General features: G+C 39.6%; 1 protein-coding gene across 2 annotated transcripts; it reads right to left on the reverse strand.

The window, feature by feature from the left end:
* Window positions 1-1,814: 1,814 nt before the first annotated feature.
* LOC113015990 (rho guanine nucleotide exchange factor 7-like) lies at window positions 1,815-25,547 on the reverse strand. 2 transcript variants are annotated; one of them, XM_026158420.1, is made up of 22 exons: window positions 24,767-25,547; window positions 23,290-23,373; window positions 16,262-16,346; window positions 16,006-16,130; window positions 15,615-15,819; window positions 13,792-13,883; window positions 12,560-12,654; window positions 11,963-12,058; window positions 11,055-11,177; window positions 10,813-10,951; window positions 10,579-10,638; window positions 10,154-10,300; window positions 9,772-9,858; window positions 9,555-9,633; window positions 8,211-8,341; window positions 7,874-8,095; window positions 7,621-7,714; window positions 6,955-7,044; window positions 6,391-6,549; window positions 4,799-4,895; window positions 4,451-4,505; window positions 1,815-3,820 (listed from the first exon to the last, which is right to left on the reverse strand). In XM_026158420.1, the coding sequence occupies exons 1-22, from the start codon at window positions 24,929-24,931 to the stop codon at window positions 3,698-3,700; spliced, it is 2,553 nt and encodes an 850-aa protein (XP_026014205.1). In that variant the 5' UTR covers window positions 24,932-25,547; the 3' UTR covers window positions 1,815-3,697. The 2 variants fall into 2 exon arrangements, with proteins under 2 accessions (XP_026014205.1, XP_026014206.1); XM_026158421.1 differs by lacking the exon at window positions 6,391-6,549 and having other exon boundaries at window positions 24,767-25,546.
* Between the last annotated feature and the right edge of the window lie 709 nt (window positions 25,548-26,256).

Genomic DNA, 26,256 nt, shown 5'->3' on the forward strand with positions numbered 1-26,256 from the left:
GCAGAGATGGGCAGTAACGCGTTACTGTAATCTGATTACTTTTTTCAAGTAACAAGTAAGGGATTACTATTGCAAAAACGGTAATTAGATTACCGTTACTTTCCCGTAGGAACGCTGCGTTACTGCGTTACTAAAACCGTGAGGTTTTTGCGAGAATGTCTCATGACAGTGACGTAAGCGAGTGCGACATTCGTGACAACAGCTGTGTGCAGATCAACAATGGATCATATGAGTGCGGGAGAGAGTATGAGCGTGCAGCTTTTAAAGCGTGGAAGTACTGACCTTACTTTGAGTTTGATTCCATAAAAAGTGACAAAAACATTAGTGTCCGTTGTGCGTGGGAAGAAAACTTATTTTTACAGCGAAAAAAACCTCTAAACTTCCGAGTAAGCACCGAGTGCGCTACGATGTAATGGGAAATTCACAGAGAAACTCTGGGATTCTTCAACTGACCGCGGCACACCTGCACCAGGGTAAACCTCCGCCTACCCAAGTCCTGCTTTACAGGTGAAAATAGAGCAACAGGACCGCTGAGTCTTTGACTTTATTTTCTGCTGTGTTTTACTTGCATCTATTTGAAAGACTGAGTGTAAACACAAAAAAAAATTATTTTATGTGCTGGAATGTGCAGAAAATAGGTTTAAATGTTAAACTAATTTATTCAAGTCAGAGAATGTTGCATATAATTTAATTTTTGCTTGATGCATAAAGTTAAAAGATTAAAACTGATAAAACAAGTTAAAAAAAGAGACTTTTCCATTTGATTACATTTTGTATGATGGATTATGCAGAAAAAGTAGAATTGGGCTGAAAGAAAGCTGAAAGAAAGCTTTATCACCTATTCAGGTTGTAAATCGTGTTTTTAAAAAGTAACTAAGTAACTAAGTAATTAATTATTTTGAAAATAAGTCATCAGTAAAGTAACGGGATTACTTTTTGGGGAAGTAATCAGTAATTAGTTACTGATTACTTTTTTCAAGTAACTTGACCAACACTGGTGAAGAGGGAGGTGAGTGAAAAAGCGAAGATCTCAATTTACCGGTCGATCTACATCCCTACCCTCACCTATGGCCACGAGCTGTGGGTAGTGACCGAAAGAACAAGATCGCAGATACAAGTGGCGGAAATGAGCTTCCTCCGAAGGGTGGCTGACCTCTCCCTTAGAGATAGGGTGAGAAGCTCAGCCATCCGTGAGGGGCTCAGAGTAGAGCTGCTGCTCCTCTACATCGAAAGTAGCCAGCTGAGGTGGTTCGGGCATCTGACAAGGATGCCTCCTGGGTGAGGGGTTCCGGGCATGTCCCTCTGGGAGGAGGCCCCGGGGCAGACGCAGGACATGCTGGAGAGATTATATCTCTTGGCTGGCCTGGGAACGCCTTGGTGTTCCCCCGGATAAGCTGGAGAGGGTTGGTTGGGGAGAGGGAGGTCTGGGCTTCTCTGCTTAGGCTGCTGCCCCCGGATAAAGCGGAAGAAGATGGATGGATGGATGGATGGAGTTTCACATTTATGTTTTAGGTTTTTGAAGACCTTATTATGAAATGATGCTATATTTATAATTTAGTTTAAACCATCTTTCCTTTTTGATCATCTGTCCCTTACTGTAGTATAACTGTGTTAGGAAGATGTCACAACATGCCCAGCATGGGGCTCCTAAAAAACATAAAACTGTTCAACAAAAGAAATATTAATGTGGTGCTGGCCTTACACAGGAAGGCATTCATCAAAATGCGAACAGCAGAAAAACATCAGCGCACAACAGGCAAAGAAACACCAATCAATCACAATCAATGATAGAACTTATTATGGAGACTGAGATCCACGATTGGTTCAATATTTTATTCACTCAGAGAAATGGGTGAAATAAATAGGGGGGGGGGTGATTGTTGTCACAGTAACTACTGTAATCGTCTTCACTGCTATAACATCTGAACACACAATGCATTTACATTAATCACGTTCAGTTAAATACATTAGCTAGCGCCAAAAAATGGCATACTGTATTATATAGCTTACATTAATGTGGTTCTGGTTTCAGTAATATGTCATTTGTAAGTGAAGTTTTAAAGATAAAAGCTTTAACAAAAGATTTTTTTCTCCCAATGGCACGAGAAAAGCGTAGCTTTTCTGTACAAATCACCTTTAGCGTGATCGACGAGGTCAAGTAGAAAACAACGAGTGTTACAAATCAAAGCCAGAATAAAAACATAACATCAAACATATATATGTATATATATAAAAAAAAACATTGTACAATAAGTTGCGTACTGACATCATAAAAAAGATTTTCCAGTGTTGCATTGCTTTGCCTTTGGTATTGATAAAGAAGGAGTGCAGATCCGTCACTCTGAGTGTTTCGTTTACCTCTGAAAAAATTGTTAGAACTGCATGAAAACGAATGTGGGAGCTTTTCTGAGCATCGTTTTAGTGTACCGGCGCTTATGTGGAATAAAATAAAAACCTAATTGTTTTCTTAGTGTTCATATTGTTACATGGTTTCTGTTGATATTTTGAATTACATTGGGGGTTTTTAGGGTTAGACTATTTCCTACACTCTGGACTGTTCCCTGACATTTTTATTACTTTTATTTTACAGTGTACATATGATAAATAATGTGTTGCCACAAGTTAAGATGTGTTTTTAAAGGTAGCTTATACATTTTATTAATTTCACAACCATAAGATTGATCAGGAGCAAAATGCTGTTTCTTTACTTCAATGCTATCATCTCACTTTTTCCTTTTATTTTATCATTACAAAAAAAATGAGTAACCCTGCATTACAATTTCAAATCAATTTTTTTGAGATATTGCTTTGGATGTGAAATTTGAAATAGATGTGAATCTGGAACTCCCTGATGGTCATCTTAATTCCTGAGAAACCTTTTGACATTAACTACTGTTGATTTATTTTCAGCAACTACCCTTTTCTATGATTTCTTGTTTATTATTTGACAAGTTTAAGCACAATTGTCTAAACCCAGAGGTGGATAAACTGACACAGTGGGTCCAAGCAAATATCAGTAAGGCTATGCACTTATATGGATCATTTTTGTATTAACACGACACTAAAAATGCAATTTAATCCCGTAAAACCTGTGAGGTCTCTTATAAGTGCTGGTAGACTTAGATTGCATTTAAAAAGTTTGTAGTTTTTTTAAGTTCAGAAATCAGTGAACCAAAGTGATTATATTAAAATCAGAAAATGAGAAATAAAATGTGGAGTGTGGGAATAAAATTCAAGTTTCAAGGAGGAGTTTCGTCCACACAGCTCAAATATCTGTGAAATATATATGCCCATGTAGAGCTAGTGTTCATGCCCAAGGCCAGTCAGTAAAATAATTTCCTAGCAATTGTGAAATGTTGCACTAAAAAGGAATGAGAGAGAAGTACACAAGTACAGGAAAAAAAAAAGTCTTGATTCTCGTGTCAGTGTTTCAAAGATGGCTAATCAGCTCGCCTGCAGGCTAGTATGGCTTCACAGCTTTAAGGTCAGTTGGGACAGCTTTGCCAACAGCTGGCAGGTGTTTTACATTGGTCCACAGTTTGGCACACAGGTCACTGTGAAGGTCAAAGCTAGTGGAAATGGAGACATGCTGCAGTGGAATTAACTATGAGCAGCTTGTTGTCCACACAGGTTCAATGATTTCCAAGTCATTAAAAAGTCAGGAACTAATCTCATCCTTCAGTGTCTGACACAAATCTCAGAGGTTTGTTTCGTCCCAGGTCGGGTCGTTCATGTTCTTCAGAACTCTCCTCACAATCCTCTCCAGCTCTTTCCTTGCCCGCTGTTCCTCTTCTAGCGTCCTCTTCATCCTCTTGTTGTCCTGGAGGAAGGGTGAAAGGATAAGGAGAAAAAAATAGATGAAAATAAATCAAAAGAGAGACAATAGATATCAAATTCATCGCCAAAAATAAAGTGAACCTGCAAAGGCAGAAACAGGCAGAGAAAAGGTCAGGTCAAAGCCACCACAGTGATCTAGGTCATAAATAGCATCGATGCACAGAAAAGGCTTCTTTCAGCTGCTCCGTTACACCAATATGGAACTTTTGTCTTGAAACCAAAGTAAAAAACCCATGACACTGCGCTGTGCTCCACACTAAGTATATTTTTACTCATTCAGGACCTGATCTCTGTTTAGAAACAGCCTCCATCCCTACTTTGTAGCTACTACAAAAATACTCCAAAGTATTAATGATCTGCAGTAATTCTGTCAGTAGAACCAAAACCCTAATTTCTTTTATTTGTATCAGGATAAAGGATCTGCCAGTACAGCATGTGTCCTTAATTAAACATGCAGGCATGCATTCAAACACACTGCCAGCAACTTCTTGGAGACCATCTGTGTTCTTGGACCTAATTTTGAACCTTTTATGTAAAACACGAGCAATAAACTGGTTACAGTAAGAAGATCTTGGCAGCAATAACTTTGTTTCTAAAAGAACTGGAGACAGACCTGTTTGAGTTCCTGGACTTCGTCTCTGAGGCTGTACACAGTGTCCACCAGACTCCTGCAGGCACAGAAAACAGTTCTTATTTATTTAGCTTCACCAGCACTGACTGAATATGCACAGTTTCACATGTTTAAGTCTCTGCATGAGTGTTGATGTAGGATTTATATACTTTGAGATTCTGTTTAGTATCCTCCACTTTCATTAAGCATATTTATGCCTTCGATTTTTAAAACGTTTCTTTTTATTTATTGCCATAATAACTGCATGCCCACAGGGATGACAAAGGCAGTATCAGTTTTCTGTATGTAAGCATTATAGCAAACATTAAAAAAAACATCTTTGTCTCTCACCTCTCCTCTACTACAGTCTGTCCATTGCTCCTTGTTTCCTCCACTATAATCTTCTCCTCTTCAGGGAACAACACCTGGACGTCCTTCCTACTGGAACCTGATTCGACATCGACAACAGTCAGGTTATTATAAAAAATATAACCTGTGTGACAAATGCACAAACCTCTTATCATTTCAACTTGTAAACATACAGTTCAAAGAACAATATCAGAGGCTTTAACAGGTTATGCCTTACAAACTACAAGCAAGCAAATGATATAATATTACCTTCACTGCTGGCAGATATAAGATAATGAAATGTGGCACTTTCAAACACAAACCTCTGACAGACGTCTGTTCCATAAGTGCACACTGAGAAATCTGTTTCATTTTACCTGGAGCCTGACTGAGGCTATATGCACTTAATCTCCTAGGACTTGGCATACACATATGTGGACGTCACATTTTGGGTTGTCTAGAGTCCAAAATACTAAATTTTGCTCTACAAGGGAGTGATATCCACTTACGAGGACATTATACTGTCTCTGTTTTATCGAAATCTAAAAAGAATATCCTCATATGTGGCTCTCATTTTTCTTAGAAACAAAAATCAGATAAAAAAAAAAAGATAATCTGGTGATTCCTTGTTTTTACATTCACTGGGTCATAATATGCCCAAATATCAAAGAGAAATTAAAAATGCATGCCATAGAAGAGTTCAGGTCTTAGGAGGTTAAACCTGCAGTGAAAGGCAATCTGTATGGTTGTCATGAACGTATCACCAGTTATTATGTTACTGTACTTGTCTACTTGCTTGTTTTGTTTGTATACATTTCAAACAGCAATAAACATACTTTACTATCAGGTATATTAGCAGACTGCTGTATGCTAATGAGAATACACACAGGGTAATACACAGAGATAACTACTGTGTACATATTATACAGCACAGATACACAGTACACAGGTATACGGACAGCAAGGGGAAGGTTTGAATCACTACACTAATATATAAAATGCTTTGAAGAAATATCTGCCCCCTTCCTGATTTCTTAGTGTTGTCCATATTTGTCACATTTAAATATTTCTGATTATCAAACAAATTGTAATATTAGACACAGATAATGAAAGTAAACACAAAAAATCTAAACTTAAATCCGATTGAGATGCTTTGCCATGACCTTAAAGAGGCAGTACATGCTTGAAACCCTCCAGTGTGGCTGAATTAACATGAATCTACAAAGACGAGTGGGCCAAGATTCCTCCACACTGATGTAAAAGACCAATTTCCAGTTATCACAAATGCTGGATTGTAGTCCTTTCTACCAAGAGGGGAAACAATCAGTTTTTACGGGGCAATTCGTTTTGGACACAGGGCCAAGAAGGGTTTGAATAAAAAAAATTTTACCATTTAAAAACTGCATTTTGTAGCTACTCGGATTATCTTTGTCTAAAATGTGTTTTATGATATGAAACATGTAAGTGTGACAAATATGCAAAAACCTGGAAATCAGGAAGTGGGCAAATACTTTTCCACAACACTGTACATATCGATCACTATGTAAACCAGCTGGTTCAGCATCATGTCGGGGTTTGCAACATCGATATCTTACGGGAAAATGAGGCAGTCCTGTAACTATGGGCAGTCCAGATACTGTCATAATCCGAGTCCTCTGATTGGTCAGAACACGGAGGGTTGCCAGGCAAGCCAGCCACTGTGAGGCTGTTGTCAGCGAGTACGTGGTTGTGCATGAGGTCAGTTCCTTGCCAGGCTTTACAGAACCACCAATGGACGGCATTTGAAAAACCAAATTGAATGTTTGGGGGATGAAGGAAGGAATATAAACCAAAGTGAAAGTGTAACCGATAATTTATAAAACCAGAAAACCAGGTTGTATGGGATAAAAAATATAAACATAGTGATGACAAAATTAACAAAATAAATGGATGATGTTAATAAAACCCAGTAGCACAATGTGTATGTTAACAGTTAATACAATAATTGGAGCATGAGGAAAACAGAGGAAGTGAGGTAAGACATAAAAGGAGAAGAGAGAAAAAACTGTTAGAGCCAAAAGCAGAAAACAAACAATGGTTTCCAATAAGACACAGCAACTATGTAGTTCTACGCATGATGCGTTTACATATGTTGCGCTGATGGATGTGTGCGTACTCACTGGAGTTAAGAGTCTGTCGTGTCTTGGCACTGGTACAATAAGCTTCAATGACTTTGAGTATCTGAGCATCCTCCTCTAGAGCTGCTGTACCTGAGAGACAAGGGCAGACCAGGGAACTGAGCTGATGAGACTGCACCTACACGCCCTCTGGTGGACATTTCTTCACTGTACAGCTTTCTAAAAGATTCAATAAAGGCTGACTCCAACTTCAACCACATATCAAAGTTAAAGTGATCACCAAAGAAAATCTACACAATTTGGATTTCAGCAGAGGTGAGGACTATGCATTGTTTTTATTAAAAACTGGGTTTCTGCTAATGAAATGAATATGCTGGTTTACTCTCTTAGAGAGAACTCCTTCCATTCATAAAATCTGATAGAAATGTACTTAATGGGCTGTCACAATGGACGAGTTACTTTCTTGAGTCTAAGACACTTCAAAAACTATTCCAGTTTTATTCAGTGTTACACTGCTGTCCAGCTGGAAGTTTAGCAAAATGCGTGACTCTGACAGATTAAAGATTATAGTACTTAAACATTATCTAATAGAAGCAACTGAAGAAATTTAGATTCACTACTAATAATATTATTAGTTATGTTGCTATGAAGTAATAGAAGTCCCCATGGCAACATTTTATAGTTGAAAGTTCAAGTTTCTGTTCTTACTTTTTCTGACAGTGAAGTCCTCTTCTGATGGTTTCCTCTCTGGCTTCCTCTTCGGGAGGAGCTTCTTCACATTCTTAGGACTCCTACTCATGTCCTTCAAAAAAAGATAAAAAATAAAATTCAGATTTCACTTTTTCAGTCAAGTCTTGGATTATATCACGCAATACAACAGAAGTGAATTTAGAAAAATGTTTGCAAAAAAAAGGACACCAAAAGCAATATCTATTCTGTAATAAACTATAAAATCGAGCACCTCCTTGTAGCAGAGAGCAGCAGAGGGCCGGAGTGGAGGAGCAGGGCGAAGGCAGCTTAAGCTCCAGGGTTTGGGGGTACTCGGTGGCTCCAGGGGTCCCCACATAGGGCTGCTGATTCCCATTCCATGCAAGGAGACATGGGGAAGGGTGTGGTAAGTGCTCACACTGCTCCCTCCACGAGACTCCGAGTTTCTAGAGGGAGTGACAGGGTGAGAGGGCAGCTGGGAGGAGGTGGGTGAAGTGGAAAAAGAGGAGGAATCAGAGGAGAGGAAATTAGAAGGAAATGACGTGGATGAGCTGTAATTCATTTATTTTGTAGAAAATGTGCCGACTTACTGTGTGACAGACAGACAGAGTCTTGTGTGTGGATGCAGCCGGAGCGTGGGTGTGTTTAGTGAGAAGGTCCAGCCATTCCTGCAGATCGTGCTGACTGTTACATGCTACCTGGATGCGCTCACCCTGGCTGCCTGCACAATGACCCACACAAAGTGGAAGATGTTAATATTGCAGACAAGCACACACATCATACAAATACAAAAGAAACCTGACCTTCCTCTCCCCAGTCAGTCATTCTTATATTTTCCAAATTATGCTGAATGTGCTACTTGTGTTTTGTACGACAGCCCTTACTTTTTATCCATAAGCAAAACTGACTATTTTTTACTATAAACAGATCAGTTCAAATCAAGGCTTTGTGCAGGCCAGTCTGTAACATTCATTTTGGGTTTCTGGCGGGAGGCGTGTTGGATGACAAAGCGAAGAACCAGACTCAGTTTTGCTTTCTTGAGGGTTTCTTTCAGAATCTTCACAAATCCGTCGTTCTTCATGATTCCTTCCATATTGACGAGATTCTCAGCAGCAGATGCACTGAAGCATTCTCACAGCATAATACTCCCACCACTGTTTGGCCTTTGGGTTGTACACCTCTTCCTGCTTTCTCCAAACATAAGCAACGTCTCTGCCCTAGAGCCCTAGTTTTGTCTCATCTGACCAAAGGACGCAGTTCCAGTGTGAACGACTGTGTGACGACTTCTCCAGGTCGTCTTTAGCATATTTCAGTCTAGCTTGAAGCTGTCTTTTCTGTAGAAGTGTTTTTGTTTTCTTGGACTGCAAACTTGCAACCAACTCCTGTGCAGGATTCTAACAATTACAATACCAGACTTGGCTGACTCATTCATGGGTGTCCTGATAGTTGTTCTGGATAGATCTCTCAGTAGTTTAATTTCCATAGTCTTTGGAATAATATTGTTTCACAAAAAAGCAGAAGTGTAGGTAAAACATAATAAAAAAAATTCTGAATTTTCTAAAATATTTTGTGAAGATAGTTTGTATACATGTTAAATTTTTAAATATGTCCTCAAAAAAGCAAATTATACTTGAGGGTTAAACTGCAACAGTAATCACTTTATGCTTCTCAGCATGTCCTGCAAGGAGTGTATCTTCTGGGTTCTTATTATTAATGAATTTATGCAAAAACAATCCCTGAATCTCAGAGTTTTGGCGAAAATGCCCGGACTCCCAGTGTTCCTGCCTAATGTAAATATGAGATCATCAGGAGCAAACTGTCTGTGAAACCCCATATTTGAAACAGGCCATGAGTGTAAAGATGCTGAAATCAAGTGAGATTCTATAAAAGAGCTAAGCTGAAATGTCTTGTAGTAAATGAAGAAAGGGGCTGACCAGATATTTCAAAAGCATTCTTCAAGTTTTCTCCATCCTCTATCCTGGAAATAAGCATTCCTGATAATGGTATCCGCCCCTGCAGACACAACCAGAAACAGTGTTCATCAGTGCACCAGATAAGCTAGTAATGTTTGACACCTCAAAGAAATACATGCATGTTAGTGACAGGAACATTACTGTGGAAATTACAGCGATCAAATCAAGTGTGCCATACCTGATAGATGAATCCACTCATTCTCAGGCTGGCAGAGACCATGAGCAGAGTGTGATGGAAGAGAAGGAGGTAGCATTCATTTGACTCCTGAAAAATAGGATGTTTTATTGGATTATTGCAGGGGTTTACCTTGCACTATAAAAGTGCCAAGTGCTGTATAAATAAAATTGAATTGAACTGTGAACTGAATGGTGTTCATTGTGGGAGTGAATATAAATTTCTGGTACATTCACACGGCACAGTTTGTGTAAACGCTAAGTTTAACAAGTATGCTCAGGTTTTTCTGGCTAATCAGTAGCTGGCCTGTGAGTATGCCTTTCATTTCAGAAAGACAACAACAGGTTCTGTGTGTTGTTAAGCTCTTGCAGGTCGTGATAAGTACCGGACAGTTCTGTGAGTGAACTGCGGCCTGGGACATGTGAAGGACAGGGCCAAGAGTTCGGATATCATCTCCCTCCCAGTTTCTGATCGGCTCTGTTAAAATCTGCAACACCAGTTCCTTCTTCTTCCTGATTTCCTTACACTGAGCCTGAGGACACAGAAACACAGAACAGGCATTCAAAAGCTCCGTGACATCATTTCTGATTGATACAGTGAAACAGAGGTTAAATGTACAAAAAACAGGTCATAAAATTACACTCAAACTCAAAAAATGTAACATAAGACACCATTAGTCGCCTCTTATGGGTTACTTTCTGCAGGTTGAGTAGTTTGATACACTTTGTACCCCTCATTTCTGGGCTACATTAGCATGCACATTACGTTTGACTAGCTTAATGTTTAAGGACTGATAAGCATGTGTCTTACAGAGAGGTTTTTAAAGGCTGTCATAGAAGCCTGTAGATCAGCTCTGTCAGGGTGTTGGTCCTAAAAAACAGACAAGATTCAAGATTTAAGCACATGAAAACAAATAACCTTTTTCCCTCTTGTCAACATTCTCTGCCCCAGTTATCATCATTCGATAAAATGATTCAATTAAAGTTTGCAGGACTTGAGTATACTAGCAGAGATGCAGAAAGACAGGGAGCAATTCAAGCTTACTTCCATATGTCTGTCCAGTTCTTTCAGCAGGGTTGGGTATCTATCCAGTCTGATGAAGGGTTTACTTAGGCTAGTGGTCAGTGCCAAGATCCCAGGGGGGGGTGCTCCTTTTGACTCCATGTACTCTTTCAGCTCCTCACTGTGATACACACACACAGACAAAATATACAAAATACAGCACATGAGCTTACTCTTTCGGGATAGAAAGTTTTTTTCTGTGGATTAAAATGATCAGACAGTACCTGTGTTGTGTCAGTACATTGACAGCAGAAGGGTGATTAGAGCAGTAGGTCAAATAGATTTTCTTCATCTGGGGGATCAGGCCCAGGAAGAACCCTCCAATCCTCTGCTGGCTCTCAGGAAGTCTACACACACAAATGACATGACAATACCAGTCTGGATAAAAGCAGAATCCTAGTATACTTGCTGCACATAAAGATAAAAGTTTCACTCTGTGGTAATTATGGGTGTTAGCCAGCCTTCAGCCTTAACATAAAACAGAAGTGAAAACTGATGGGAAAACAACATTTCAAGACCAAACTTTAAAACTATAATGTCTTCTGTTAAAGAGATCATTTAGTGACACACAACCAATCGTCATCTATACGAATGAAACACAGGCTCAGCTGCTGTTGTTCATCAGGTTTAAGATTTTTATTACCCCCCAAAAAAATCATTATCATCATTGTGTACTTGTCCAAACTGGAAAAACCGGTTGTATGACTTCATATGACCAATAGATGTCGCTGTTGTTACAACAATCACCAACATGAAGGTCCATTCAGGACAGCTGCTGGTCTGAGTAATCTTAGTGCAACAGGATGTGAACATGGGAAGTTCATCTGAGTATTGTGCATGTTTTAGAAAGGCTATAGAGAAGTTATATGATAGTCAAAGTTCAGAAAAACATATGCTACACACACATTTAATTCCAGCACAAAAGTGAAATTAATAACCTGTAAATACAGCAGTCAAACTTTATTCAGTAAAACAAGCAAGGTTCAGAGAAGAAAGAAATGTCTGTCACTAACAAACTGACCAGTCAGTCCAAACTCCATCCATGCATCCATCCAGTCTATCACAGGTCATCAGTCAAAACTCAAAAATATTACATGCACAGTAAAGACTAAGAAAATAAATATATACTGACTTGGTGTGCTCTTCCAAAGACTGAACCAGCATTTGCTGAAAGGTTGAAATGTCTTCCAGGTTTGCCTGAATGTGACCGATGTCAACACTGCTGAGTCTGCAGAAGAGAGGAGAGAGCAGAGCATTAACTCTGATGGTGTGTCAGAAAATATCTAACACACAAGTGTGACACACCACACTGTATATATACAGACAGATATACAGATAACCTGTCAGATCGATCCAACTATTTCATGAATTATATTCAGCCAAGTACTGTTAAAACCTTACTTGTAATTTCAAACATTTATACCCTATAAGGATAATACAGAAAAAGTATATTAAGGAAAATGTATTCAAGGTAAAGGCACTGTAATTTAAAGTACATGTCTGATGTGGATCTACCTGAAATATATAATAACAGTATGCCTGGCTCCAGAATGTACAGGGACAGCAAATAATATATTCTGTCATATGTGTGTGTAAATATTAGATATATGTGTATACATATTCAATTTAGATTTACGACAGTGTAATAGATATGCCTGTGTGCGTTTCCTCCCCCTCTAAAATCTGACTCTGTTGAATAAAACAACGAAAGGTGTAAAAATAACTCTACCTGTCTGTGGGATGAAGTGGGCGAAGGTATGAACCCAAGAGACTCTGTAACTCCCTTGAATATTCAGTCTCTGCTTCCAGGATGTTCTGTAGGACCTGAAAAAGCCATCACACACACACACACACACACACACACACAACATTTTCCATTACTTATGTTAAGTGATACTATTAAAATATAAAAGAAAAGAGTGAAAGAGTGAAAAAGTGCCAGGCCATTGAGTTTCCTATCACTGTAAACGTCTATCTTCAGGTTTTGGATAATTGTACAGCGTTATATGAGTTTATAAGGAAACAGCTTTTCAGTGGGAAGTGCATTTGCCACAAACTAACAGGGAAAGTCACTGGAGCCTTCGGGAACTGTAGTGTTGTCCTGGCTCGATTAGCTTTCCAAGGGTCTGACTCCGCAGGCTAACTGGCTAATCTCGCCATGACATCAGAAACCTCACAGTAATGAGGTTAATGAATTGCACGGTGACAGATAAGACAGTGCTGTGTCTCCCCTCAGGCCAGGAGCCAGTATATGTTTACCAGCATTTTAAGCAACTGTAAATTATATTTTTGTATATATTATTTTATATATTATATTTTTTTTATTTAAAAATGATCTATAAGAGGAGATGGAGACGATGCCAGTGTGCAACCAATCATGAGAAAGCACACAAACAGATGAAAAGCATGCATCTTCTACTTTAAAAGCTTCTGTTCTAAGGCTTTGGGGGATTCTTTTATGAGAAAAAACACAATAACTTTTATCTATGTCTTCGTGTTTTTGAATTTCTTTTTTAGGAACAGCTTTGACTTCAGGCACGTCTGTGTGTGCGTGTGTGTGTGAGACACACTCAGGTAAACCACCCAATGATGGATAGTCTTGTGAGGTTTTGCAGCTTGTTGCATTATTGAAACACTCACAAACACTCACGCAAGCATCAGCAGTAGCCAACCCTGAGGCAAGGCTGCCCCAGAAACCAGTGGAATGGAAGAAATAACCTACATTACATCTGCGCCACACTCACACACACACATATGCACGTACACACAAGGATGACACACGTAGGGGTGCTATGCAAGCTCCACAATTACATGCTACACAATCATTAAATAGATGTGTGGAAAAGAACAGATTGCAACAGTCCACAAAAGCCCACACACTTAAGAAATCCATCCATTGGCACAATGTAGGTGAGCAAACACTCACACACAAATAGAATTTCTTAAGATTGTGATACTTACCACATTGTAATAGGTCTTGTTGATGATAGTGGTATCAAAGCCTTTAGGCGGACTTTTGAGCGTCCCAGACTTTGGCTTGTCTAACGTTTTGTCTAAAAATATCAACAAAAGAAAAAAAAAAATGGAGAAAGAGGGTCACTGGCTTTAAAATAGAGATAAAAACAAAATACAAGCTACATACAAATTTTGTCAAATAAAAATAAAAGTGATGTGCTCATATAACAACACAACACATTCTTAAGTCACTGTGTGTTTTACTTTACCAACTTAACTCCCTACAGTTTTCTTTCTAAGAATTTAAGACAAACTTGATCAAAAGGCAAAGGTCAACAACCAAAAAGTAACAGTTCTGATCGCTCACACAGCAACTAAAGCAATAAATCTTCCTTTCACTGTGGCGCACTGATACCGAACGTCTCATCTAGTAAAAAAAGATCAACAGTCACTGCACAAGAGCACCCAGAAAATCTCCCTCAGAAAATGTCACATAGAAACAATTTTTTTGGGATGAAAGCTCCAACATTCTCCAACTGCAGGACAATGTTGTGGCTGATCCAGTATGTAGGTCAACCAGTGATTGAATGCTATAACTCATTGACTCGACAATGTCATGTCATTTCATTGTCCAGGCCACTGTTATTACAGCCCTGGGTGGCCCATAACAGAAACCTTCTCGTATTCTTCTCTTCACTATTTGTAGACACTGCAAAGTAAGGCAAGACGAGCGACAACAGCACAAAAGTATGTTCCAGATAATGGTCGCCTTAATGCACTTTTTAAACTCACCCGACAGACTACAGAAACTAAAGAGCAACCTAAGGAAGCTATGAAAGACACTTTCCGAGATCTTGGTTCATTGCTCTCAAAAAGAATGCTTTATGTCATCGCTGTTGACTCTACAAACAGGCACAGCAATCACAAGTATAAGCCTGCTATCTCACACATCAAACAACTCCCACTGGACATTTGGATTTACTGCCATTCCTCAGAGTGCTGTTATCACGGTTGAAGTTTTCTGCTGTGATGTTAAAGTCAGGAAGTTTCTTTTTATACAGCAGTTCTGGAACTTCCTTTCTTTGTGTTATTGCAAAGCTTTCTTCCTTCTGTCCTGCCTTTCCTCCCCCAAAAGCAACAAAACTAACCAACAAATTTAACCTAAGATGTCAAAAGAAGAAACACCATGTTAGTATTAAAATAAAGGCAGAAAAAGCTCATATATGTTGATTATTGTTGAATTCCAGGGTGAAGAAACCTAACTATGCAACTATGTTAAAGAACGGCGAGGAATGAGGGGAATTTCTGAACAAAACAAACAAACCTAAAAAGAAACATGACATATGAAATAAATCTCAATTACAGTACGTGCCAAGGATATCTTGTCCAGTCCTTGAGAAATCATTCAACTAAAAGAGGTCAGGAAGTTATAATCAGTAAGAACAGACATGCAGGAAGTCTGTTTGTGTGTATCTGGTTGTGTGTCTTTGCTGCTGCTTTGGGGGAAACAACCCTCACTTTAAATTGATATTAGCAGTGTTTTTTTTTTCAATTCCAATGTTTATTTTACTGCATTTTAGAACTTGAAACTGTCATATAATATTAATGGCTCATATCGTGCATGATGGAAGCAAAATGTTCAAAATATTTTATAAGCAAGCTGCTCTAAATCTGCTGACAGGCTTGAAGATGGGAATATGTAAAGTCAAACATCTTAACATGAGGCCCATGTGCAGAAAGGTATCAAACTGTCCTCTGTGACCAAAGCAATAAGGAGTTATTTCTCCTCAGTGGTGCACAACATCTGAAGCAGTAATAGTTTAACCCACCATTTCCTTTCAGCTCCCGTACATAGTTACTGGGGAACCACCCAGTCTTGTCCTTCAGCGTGCCTTCCCACCAGCCCCCCTCCTCCTGCCTGGTCACAATAATGAGGTCACCCTTGGAGAAAGACAGTTCGTCCTCATTGGTCTGCTGGAAGGGGAAGCGTGCCCTGACCAACAGCTGGCCACACCCACTGCCCTCTGACATGTCCTGTGAACGAGAGGAGCGGAAAACAACGTGAAAACAGAAAGCTGTTATTTATTAGTCGTGTTCAGGCAGGCACCACCTTCAGGGGACTTTAGAGGATTAAACTTTTTCACAACACAATAATATTTCTAACCCTGTTGCTGTTTGTTTGCTGTTATTACCGTTCTTATCTTTGACGTGGTTACTCACCAGGCTGCGGTACTGAGGCTGCAGCAGTTTCAAGGAGCGACTCTGAGTGTTCAGAGAGTCAAAGGACTTGATCCTTGAGGTTGAGGAGTGTGCCACACATACGGTGTCCCCAGAAACACTCAAATCTGCAAATGCATGATGCAACTGAATACATCTTAAATTCATGTGGTGGCCAAACAGGAAGATGCTCCAAAAAAGTCCAAATGTTTGCAGAGATGGAATAAATACTGCTCTCACACACACACAGTGATCTTACCTTCAGTAGCTTTGTTGAGGGCAACCAAGGAGTTTAGCACCTTAGAGAAGTTCAGTCCCTGCAGCAGGTCATTGACCTCGAAAGGCTTCAAGGAGAGAAAACCAAATAAAGAATATGAAGGGAATTTTAGAACAGCAATAAACCATAGAGAGGTTTGACGTAAAGTGGGGAAAATACACATTCATAATAAATTCATAGAGCATGACATCAAGAATCACACAAACTGCCTTCCTGAAATAGCTGTGCATGTATCTCACATAGAAATGTGGAAGCAAATAAAAGGGGTTTGAAAAACAAAGGGCAACAAAAAACAAGACTACAAGAAAATATCTTCTTCCTATTTATGGAACGCCAGGACTGCCATAATGAATTAATTAAATACACCATTAAATAATTAATTAAATGTGGCAATAATTAATTAAAATTGGAATTAATTAATTAAATAAATAGTTATGATATATGTAATTAATTAATTATTGACACATTTAATTAATTATTTATGTATTTCACATTTTAATTAATTATTGACACATTTAATTAATTAATTATTGACATATTTAATTAATTATTTATGTATTTCACATTTTAATTAATTATTGACACATTTAATTAATTATTGACACATTTAATTAATTATTGACACATTTAATTAATTATTTAATGATATATTTATTTATTTCATTTTGGCAGTCCTGACGCCTGGCTCTCATCATGAAATAATTTTATCTGTCAGCCTCACCCATCAAACTCAGGGGGCGGGGTTAACGCTGATCGAGTCAAAACCATTGCTTTGGCCTGGTGGCCATTGTTTCTAGCACACAACAACCGGCATGTGGAAGCTAACAGAACTGAGCTTTGAAAAACCCTGTTTGTGTGTTACCAAATACCGTTTTAATATTTTTTTAGCCGAGAATGTAGTGGTTTAATCTTCATGTGTCTGGTCGGTTTGTCAAGATACAGCCTCTTTGCAAAAGTGTTTCGATGATTTCGGAGATGTCGTCCCAGTCTCACGGCAAAGCGTGGGATAGACCCGCTCGCCTCGCAAGCAATCCCACCGACAAAGCGCAGGCCCCGGTACACAGCTGTAGTAACCCCCGCTGACTTCTTTTACTGAGGTTATATTTATCGGTGTTTTATTTCCTGATGTTCTTATGTGTCCTACGTGTTTCAGTCGCCAATTCTGAATTATAACTAACATTAAAAACATGTTGTGGTGGGGCGTGGTCTGCGGGGCCGTGCGGACGCACCTGCACGGCATCCGCAATCACGCCCGCCGTGTTAAAACACGGGGACTCAGGGGTTGGTGGTGGTGTGGTGTGATGTGAATCAAATAAAGTTGGCTCTGAACGTCGCTCTGTGGTCCCGCCGTGCCTTATTCATGCCACAATGTTTAAGGAGGAGAGAGAGCAAATCTGTTTAACATCTGATCTTTGGGTTTTTGTTCAGTAATCAGCGTGACCTGTGTATAAACACATAAAAGAGATAACGTTGGTGTTTCCGTCATGTAGTAACTGCTGGCTTTAACTGTACAAAGGTTGTTCGACACTATGAAACACATACAGACTTCATGATGTTCGGCTAATATTTTTATTGTGAATATTAATCATGCTGACCTCGCTCTGTACACCACGCAGCGAGGTCAGCATATCCACGATATCCTCAGCTCCATGAGTTTCCCAGCTGACTATCTAACTGCCAACTATTCCAGAGACGTGAAAATATACAGCATAAAGAAAAGTGTAAGAGACTCAGCAGCAGATTAGAATTACAGTTATACATTTAATAAATCACCAAATGAATCCAAGAAACGAGCAAACCTGTTCCGACAATTTGAATTTGTATTCCCTCAGCTGCAGACTCGCTGCTGTTTAAATGTTTGAAAAGGAAGATTAGATATAAACAAACGTCAAACATAGACTCAGTCTGCCTTCACATTTGATATGAGGCCAGCACGTATAGTGGCCTCAGCAGGCTATTACTGAAATACACGTGCTATATCATAAACTATGATATAAACAGGGAGGTCCTATTAACATGTTTAGTTTTAAAGGACACCTTCCTGCCTTTAGTCTCATTCATGAGCAGTATTCGTTTTCTTCTAACATCCAGAAGTCTGCACAATGTGTTTCATAGTTTGTAACAAGCCTTTGACAGGTAAACATAACATGACCGAAAAAGCAAAAAAAAAAAGAGAGAGAGAGAGAGAGTGTTGATATAAGAAGAGAAAATTCTCTCAATTATGGAGACAGGCAAATGGTTCATTTATGTTTGATGTGTGTTTATTCCTCCCTAAATATCGTCGGTGAAGTTCGCCATGCACGTCAGATTTTCCTGCGCATTTTTATACCTCTGCCAACAGAGAGAGAAAAAAAATCACATTCTAACAGACAGCTGGTGCTTAGAATACAGTTGAATAACTATTAAAAAACAGATGATATTTAGATGATAGTTCAGTCTAACACATGTGCCAGTGGTTCATTAAACGTCTGTGAAACTATGCAGTTATGAAACGTAACTTTAACCTCAGCCAAACCGATTTGCTCAGTTGTAAATAAAACAGCGAAGTAAACGTGACCCGACAGACAGAACCTGAGTGAATGAAGTCCAGCGTTTAACCACTGAGAGCTAAAACTCAGCTGAGGTTTGAAAGCTGTGTGCTGGTGATTGGACATCAGCCGCTGATGAAGCTGTTCGCCTATAAAGTGCTCTGTAAGGAAACAAGCTCCAGCAGCTCTGCGCTCGGGGAAAACACTATATTTACTTATCTTGTGCAGAAAAATGCGCTGACATTGCTTTATATCGAGCACCGGCTGCCCAGTTAAACTGTGACTATCACCAGGTAACGTAGGCCTGTTTCTTGAATTAGCAGCAGGTGTTAAACAGCTGACAGATGAGGAGGAGGATGCATGCAGGTAAACTGAGGGTCTGCTGAGCTGATCGCTGGTTTCGTGAGAAAAATGTCAGCTCGTTCTTTATGTTACAGAAGCACAGAGACACAAGACCAGGCGGAAAGAGACGATCGTTCGGTGAAAATGAGAATCTGCGAATGCAACATGTGGAACACGGAGAGTGGAATATGTAAACAAACCGGTTAATGTACCCCCTCGGTGCGCTCTGCATGCTAACTGTTAGCAGAGCTAGTGAAATCTCTGAAAACATCTGAGCACTTTTGCAAGCATGTTCTATGTTGACAACCTGACCAGACATACGGCGCGACATTCGCGGCTAAAACACTGTTAAAAGTGTAGCTGGTGACAGAAAAACGGGGTATTTTAAAACTACACCACCACCATTGCTGCCTGTGATTTGATCTGCATTCTGGGATAACTGGCTGCCCCAAGTCTACACAAGCAATCGATTATCTAGGATCGACCTGTTTTGACTTACTTTGCACGGCAACCAATCAAATGTTAGAGAAGCTGCATGGGCAGCGTTAACCCCGCCCCCTGAGTTTGATGGGTGAGGCTGACAGATAAAATTATTTCATGACGAGAGCCAGGCGCCGGGACTGCCAAAATGAAATAAATAAATATATCATTAAATAATTAATTAAATGTGTCAATAATTAATTAAATGTGTCAATAATTAATTAAAATGTGAAATACATAAATAATTAATTAAATGTGTCAATAATTAATTAATTAAATGTGTCAATAATTAATTAAAATGTGAAATACATAAATAATTAATTAAATGTGTCAATAATTAATTAATTACATGTGTCATAACTATTTATTTAATTAATTAATTCCAATTTTAATTAATTATTGACACATTTAATTAATTATTTAATGGTGTATTTAATTAATTCATTATGGCAGTCCTGGCGTTCCATACCTATTTGGTTCACTTCAATAATTGTAAATGTACATAATGAAGAAGTATGTCTGCCTAAAAAATTAAGAAACACAAGTAGTTAGTGGGGGGCTTACATCCCTACTCCAACTACAGTCTGGACCAGGATTACTTAAAGTCTGAGCCCCCCCCCCCTCATTAATCTCCACATTACACACACAGACACACAAAACCATAATCAACATACTTGTGAGGCTCCTAATCTTGTGTACACCACACACACTGAATGACTTCTAAATTCCCAAGCCGTGAAGGTGGGGCGATACTGAGGCATAAAAGTCAGCTTTGGAAAATAGAGCTATTTAAAAAGAAAGAACATCTGTAATCTTCATTCTCTGTTTCTGCGCAGACTGAGTCGCTTTGATCTAATAAATAAAACCACACTGTCCTTTTATGTTGCCTTTTTCGGAAAGTGCTCTGGTTTGATTTATGCATACAAGCTTGACTGGTAGTCAAGAGCAGCGTGGACCCAAAAGTTAATTCACACGTTCACCTCTCCTACTGGCACTGGCCCAAGACACAAAATGAGACTTAGCAACAGTGCTACAGCTGCATGTGAACACATTTTAGCAGTTTAATGCAGGCCCCTGATCAATCTGACACCTGACACAAAAAAAGCACTTTAACTAATGAAGGAAAATGCATTTGACACAGACATCCTACGTGTTACATTTGGCAGTTACTGACAAATGTTCTTACTTCTGTCCAACCAGAGTCCTAAGATTTAGGCTAGGATTACTTTAGCTCCACTGAAGCATATTAGGCTGAAAGAAAAAATGTACTACAATTACAAATTCAGACAATCCTTAAAAAAAAAAAATCAAGCATGCAATATGCTTGTCTTACACTTTGCCCTGTAGATTTTCTCGCCTGCATCTGTAGACGAGCACCTACCGTCACAACTCACTTACAACAAACACCTGTCATAGGTCAAACAGCTTACCTGATTATAGGCAGCACTTGATCTACTGTTGCAGCGAAGGCACTCAAAATGCACAGGATCACTGTCCCACCCTGGTCAAGTTTAATTAACAGCAGACGCCAATCTATGATCACGACTGTTTTTTGGGGGGTTTTTTATTAACTGTGCAGCTCTTCTTAATCACGTTCAGCGTTCGTCCACGCTCAAGCCGGCACTTATTGCCCGCTCTCTAATCCTCTTGTGCTGGACACACACAGTCTGGCTCGCCCTCTTCTTGTCCCGAGGACTGTCTGAGAGAATTACAATGCTGATGTCAGTCAGACTGCTAGTAATGGAGACCTTGGCTTCCAGCAACATGGCTGGCATGCCTCTAATCAAGCTGATTGGAAAACCCACTGGCTCGGGCTGCCTGGCGTGCAGCATTACATCAGCCCACTCTTTTACTCTCCTTCATTTCATCTTTTCATGCTCCTTCCATTCCTCTTCTAAAAGCCCACAGTTGTTTTCCAAGTCCTGAGCGAAACCACGCTACACGTCTAGAACCTTGACTCTTGTGTTGCGTAATCTACTCTTCTCAATTATGACCCCATGGCTTTTTCCAGATCAATAGTGTGTACATGGGTGTGTGTGTGTCACATCATACACTATTTACTAGCTTTCTCTTCACACTCACTGTGAGCCAGGATATAACCTGGCTCCTGGGCCTGCCGTTGTGCAAACACAGACAGAAGCACACACCCTAATATGCGATTCTGAACACTGAGAGCGGTATGGATATTTTTAGCACAGCATTTTATAACAAATTCAATATCCAGCTTCATACTTAACCCTTTCTTTGCCAAACAACTGCTTATTCATTCCCAAATATTAACGGCAGTAGTTGAAACAGCATTCAGATCAGCAGAAAAGTCTGCTCCACCTCCAACAACACACTCCCTTTGACTTAAAGCACGCCCCAAATGAGAACTATGGTAATGATCAAGTCACACATTAACTACCTGTGTTTTTCTCTTATTCCAAATGGGATCACCCACAACTCAATGGTATCGACCAGCAACGCACCAATATAACCGACAGACATTGATGTCATTCTCTGTCATTATAAAGGATATTAACCTGTGGTGATGGCCTGTGTTTAGCTGTTGTGTCCCACGTGGAAGCAAAGAATAAACAAGTGATAAGAAAAATGACAAATAAATAAAAAAACATAAAAATGGATCACTCCTAGCATCAGCTCTTTTTATTTTAGACCCTAGTATGGGCCCAGAATTTCACATTTGGTGCATCTTTAGTCTGGACTACAGTCATCCTGAAAACAAACATACCCAATTATTGATCTGTTGTGCAGTCTGAATACTGCTGCCAAGTCAGAAATGAAAACAGAGCATCCACGCTTATCTCTGCTTCTTGTTTCCATAACTACAAATGGTCTACAGGCAGCAACAGCCATACAAGCCTGTGGGCTCGAAACATCTTTGAGACAGACTGAAAATCAACTCATTTTGGCCTACTTTTACTGGCTCTGCTCCTCACAGTCAACACCACAGCTGGTGCTTTTCAGCATGGGTAGAGGAGTGTATCATATGAGGATACGCCCACCTTGTCTAAATAAAAGCAAAACTGTGCAACTTTTATATAAAGCACCACGCATGTAGGCGTTTGCTAAAGACTTTATCAATGACTAACTAGTAAAAACTATAACTTTCGAGTTTATTTTTACGAAAAATCATTCCCAAGTTTGCCCGGACCACATGAACATCACATAAACCGCACACCTGATGATATAAAGCCTCATATTTACAGATTATTATACAGTAATAAAGCTTAAAAGTGTCTGAATACCCCAAAATGGCTCATATAGGTATGTACAAAGCTTTAGTAAGCATTAATAAAGCTGAAAAGGGCTTCCATTAGGATCTATTTCTTATGAGGTCACCTTCTTCCAGTGTTTTTCAGTGTTTATAAATATGTAATTAACGAATTGAATTAAAAGAAGTGGAGACAATTGTGTCGTTGTGTTTTAATGCTTCCTCGAGGAGAAATAGCCACAGGTATTCACTCATTAACGACACACTTTCAGCTCGTGAGTACTGTCTCGTGCCATTAGCAGCTACTATAACAAATGCATTTTTTAAGTAAAAAAAAAAAAAGAGGGTCCATTCAAACAATGAAACTCTCTGTGAAACCACAGGACACGCTGCACCCGAGGCTTCCCGCAGTTAATGGGCACATTACGGGTGCATTAACTCACCTCCACACCGAAAGCCCCGCAGCCTTTAACAAACTCGGTTATGTTCCTCTGACACTCGCTGTCGCCCCTCGGCTCCTGGAAAAACTGTGCACGAAGAAAAAAACACAACAACACCAAATTAGCCCAAATTGTCAACTCATAATAGACACAGAAGAGTTCCTGAAGGTGTCTAAGGTTTCGTCCGCTTGAAAACAATCTTATTCCAGCCGTTTGCTGCCTATGCACTTGCTGCTTTCCAGGATCAAGCCAGCTCAGGTAATCAGTCAAACTTCCGGGTTTAACTTTCAGAGTAAAAGCATTATTTTCATACCTTTAACTGCCTGCTTTCGTTAAACAATAATAAGAAAGTAGCCAACAAATACACAGAGCTTGTACTATAATGTAATTTTTCAGCTAGTTCATCGGGTTTTAATGTTATCATCATACACTACTTATCACAAAATGTGCTTAACAGAAATAAAAAAAACAACATTCTAACTTAAAATAAGCGCATAGTCTTCACCGAAGACAACTAGCTATGAGCTATCCTCCTAAATAAGAAAAATATTAATAATAATTCTAATGAGCAACAAGCCGTAGATAATGACATGGTTCGTGCCTTTATTTTGATAGGACGACTCCCTCCCTGTGCGCAGGTTACTTTGAAACAGGTTTAAGATCTCCCAGGGAGGTTGGATAAGTAGGATATGACGTTGACTGGTTCACGGTCCACTCTGTGTGTGTGTGTGTGTGTGTGTGTGTGTGTGTGTGTGTGTGTGTGTGTGTGTGTGTGTGTGTGTGTGTGTGTGTGTGTGTGATGAGCTGATAAGCCTGTACATTAAAGCAGTAAGCTTCCTAAACTCTAGAACTGGCTCTGACTTCCTATGAAGCAAAACACATGTAGTGTCATAGTTGAATAATGATGATATAAGTATCGTGCATTAAGTATAATTGGCAGTTAGAAGTATTTCTGCTGGTATTAGGTGCGTTTCAGTAAAATATTATATTATTAATGCAGAAGTCGGGTCACATTTACATATAACTTCACAAGCTGCCTCCTGCTTTTATATTCCCATAGACATGAATATTTTTTTAATTGTGAAATGAAAATAACACTTGAGGGGAAAAAAGAAGCCTGTACTGCAGTGGTGAGTATCAAATTGTCGTATTTTCAAGTAGCAAGAACTGATTTAAGATTTTCCTCACAATCAACTAAAAAAAAATGTAAGAGAAAAAAATCTTATATTCTGCAAAGTGATTGGGGTGGGGGGGTTTTTTGTTTTTGTTTTTTAAGATTGTTATTTTTGAACCCTACACATCCAGGGATATTTAATTCCGCAGGATGAAGCTTAATTGGTCTCATGTAATATTTATCATGAAGCTCTTATCATGAACACTTTTAACACAGTTTTCCTTTCTTTTGCTTCCCCATATTATATCGATTTCACTGGGTTATTATTAGTCAGTTGTACCTCTTTCTCCCCTTGCATTTACTTACTTTGTCCACCGTCCCGGGTCTGAGTCGCTCCAGCAGCCTGCACAGCACCGCTCCATCCTGCAGGGACGCCTGGAGGAAAGCCTCTGGATCCGAGATGCTTTTCTTGGGAGACTCCAGGACTCCGAGCGTTATGAGCCACGTTACCGTCTGTTCGGCTGAATTCATGCTTGACTTTCAGATGTCATAAAAAACAACAAAAGCAGCGGCGGGGGGTAGCAGCAGCACTCTCCCCTGTTAGTGTCTGCGCTAACCTACTTGTGGTTTGTCCAAAATCAGACGGCGGCGTCAGCCCCGCCTTGTTTTGAACACTACAATCAGCGCGCACTGGCTGGATCCTCTGCGCTGTTTTTTCCTGCTATAGAAAAAATAAGGTGGAAGTGAGAAATACCGCTTTTCCTTCCTCTAACAGCCCCTCATTGTCTGCGCTCTGGCTCTCCCTCAGCGGATGTTGGCATCACCTTTGCTCAAACACAACTGTAGCAGCGGCATTATTGTCAAACCAGCTGCTCCAAGAAGCAACTTCCTTTAATGGTTTACAAATTAAAAGTCTAACGCAACAACAACAAAATGAATCTGATACAAAGTAACTACAGGGCCAGTATTGCTTATACCGATACTAATCCCGATACTTTTAATCTATAAAAGCAGCTTATTTAGGGGAGCTCAGTGTTTCATAACTTTTCGAGGAATCAATTTTTGGGGGAAAGCTGGACTCTTTGCACTTAGGGTCAGTATCTGTTGTTTAAAAATTCTATAGGTAATAAAAAAATACAATTGACAGTCAACACAAAAGAATTCAAACATTTTTTTTAGAATTCATGTTTGATTTATACTTTTTTATTTACAAAATTTAATTTACTGTCGATATTTGGCAACAAGACACAGGCTGAGCTGGCTGACATAATAGTGTGCATGTGGTATTGCTAAAGCAGCATTTCTGTATAGTACCACTGAAAATTCAGTTTAGAGGACACAGTAAAGTGTCAAGTCTGTTGTTTAATTAGAGAAAGCACTAAGACAGAATGAGGCCATGGTCTTTTCCATGGTGGAGTGACTTTTCGTTTGGTTCTTGGCAAAGGCGGCCGCACGTTTCTCCTCTCCTCCTTTCCCTTATCTTCCCTGCTTAGCTTCTTGTGTCCTTGTCTTGTCTTGTGTTTTTTGTATTACTTTTCCGTGGAACACTCTCTCACAGTCTGTTCTCTAAAACCTAAAGAGAATTATGGATTTGATCAACTGGTCTCTGAATGCTATTGACACCCTTTTCTCAACGAGAACTCTGGGCTCGGGAGAGCCCGAGTGCCCTGGAGGTACTTACCCTGGACGTACACGATGGACGGGTGGCAGAAATGGAGGATCGTGTGCCTGGCGGGACTGTCGATCAAGGACGCTGAAGATATCTACCTATTTGGAACCATGATAACAGGGTTCTTGCTGATTGGAGCTGGCTTGGCCCTGGCTTATCGAAGAATTAAGAAAGCGGAACCGGCTGG

The sequence above is a fragment of the Astatotilapia calliptera genome, chromosome 23 (assembly GCF_900246225.1).
Source record: "Astatotilapia calliptera chromosome 23, fAstCal1.2, whole genome shotgun sequence".
NCBI classification, from domain to species: Eukaryota; Metazoa; Chordata; class Actinopteri; order Cichliformes; family Cichlidae; genus Astatotilapia; species Astatotilapia calliptera.

Excerpts from the sequence above, each read along its gene's own strand:
- LOC113015990 (XM_026158420.1), bottom strand. The coding sequence starts at position 24,931 with ATGAATTCAGCCGAACAGACGGTAACGTGGCTCATAACGCTCGGAGTC. Across the intron at positions 10,952-11,054 it reads AATGTACTGACACAACACAG|TGAGGAGCTGAAAGAGTACA; the intron begins GTACTGTCTGAT and ends TGTGTATCACAG. Across the intron at positions 8,096-8,210 it reads CTCTGTCTGTCTGTCACACA|CTGCCCTCTCACCCTGTCAC; the intron begins GTAAGTCGGCAC and ends ACCTCCTCCCAG.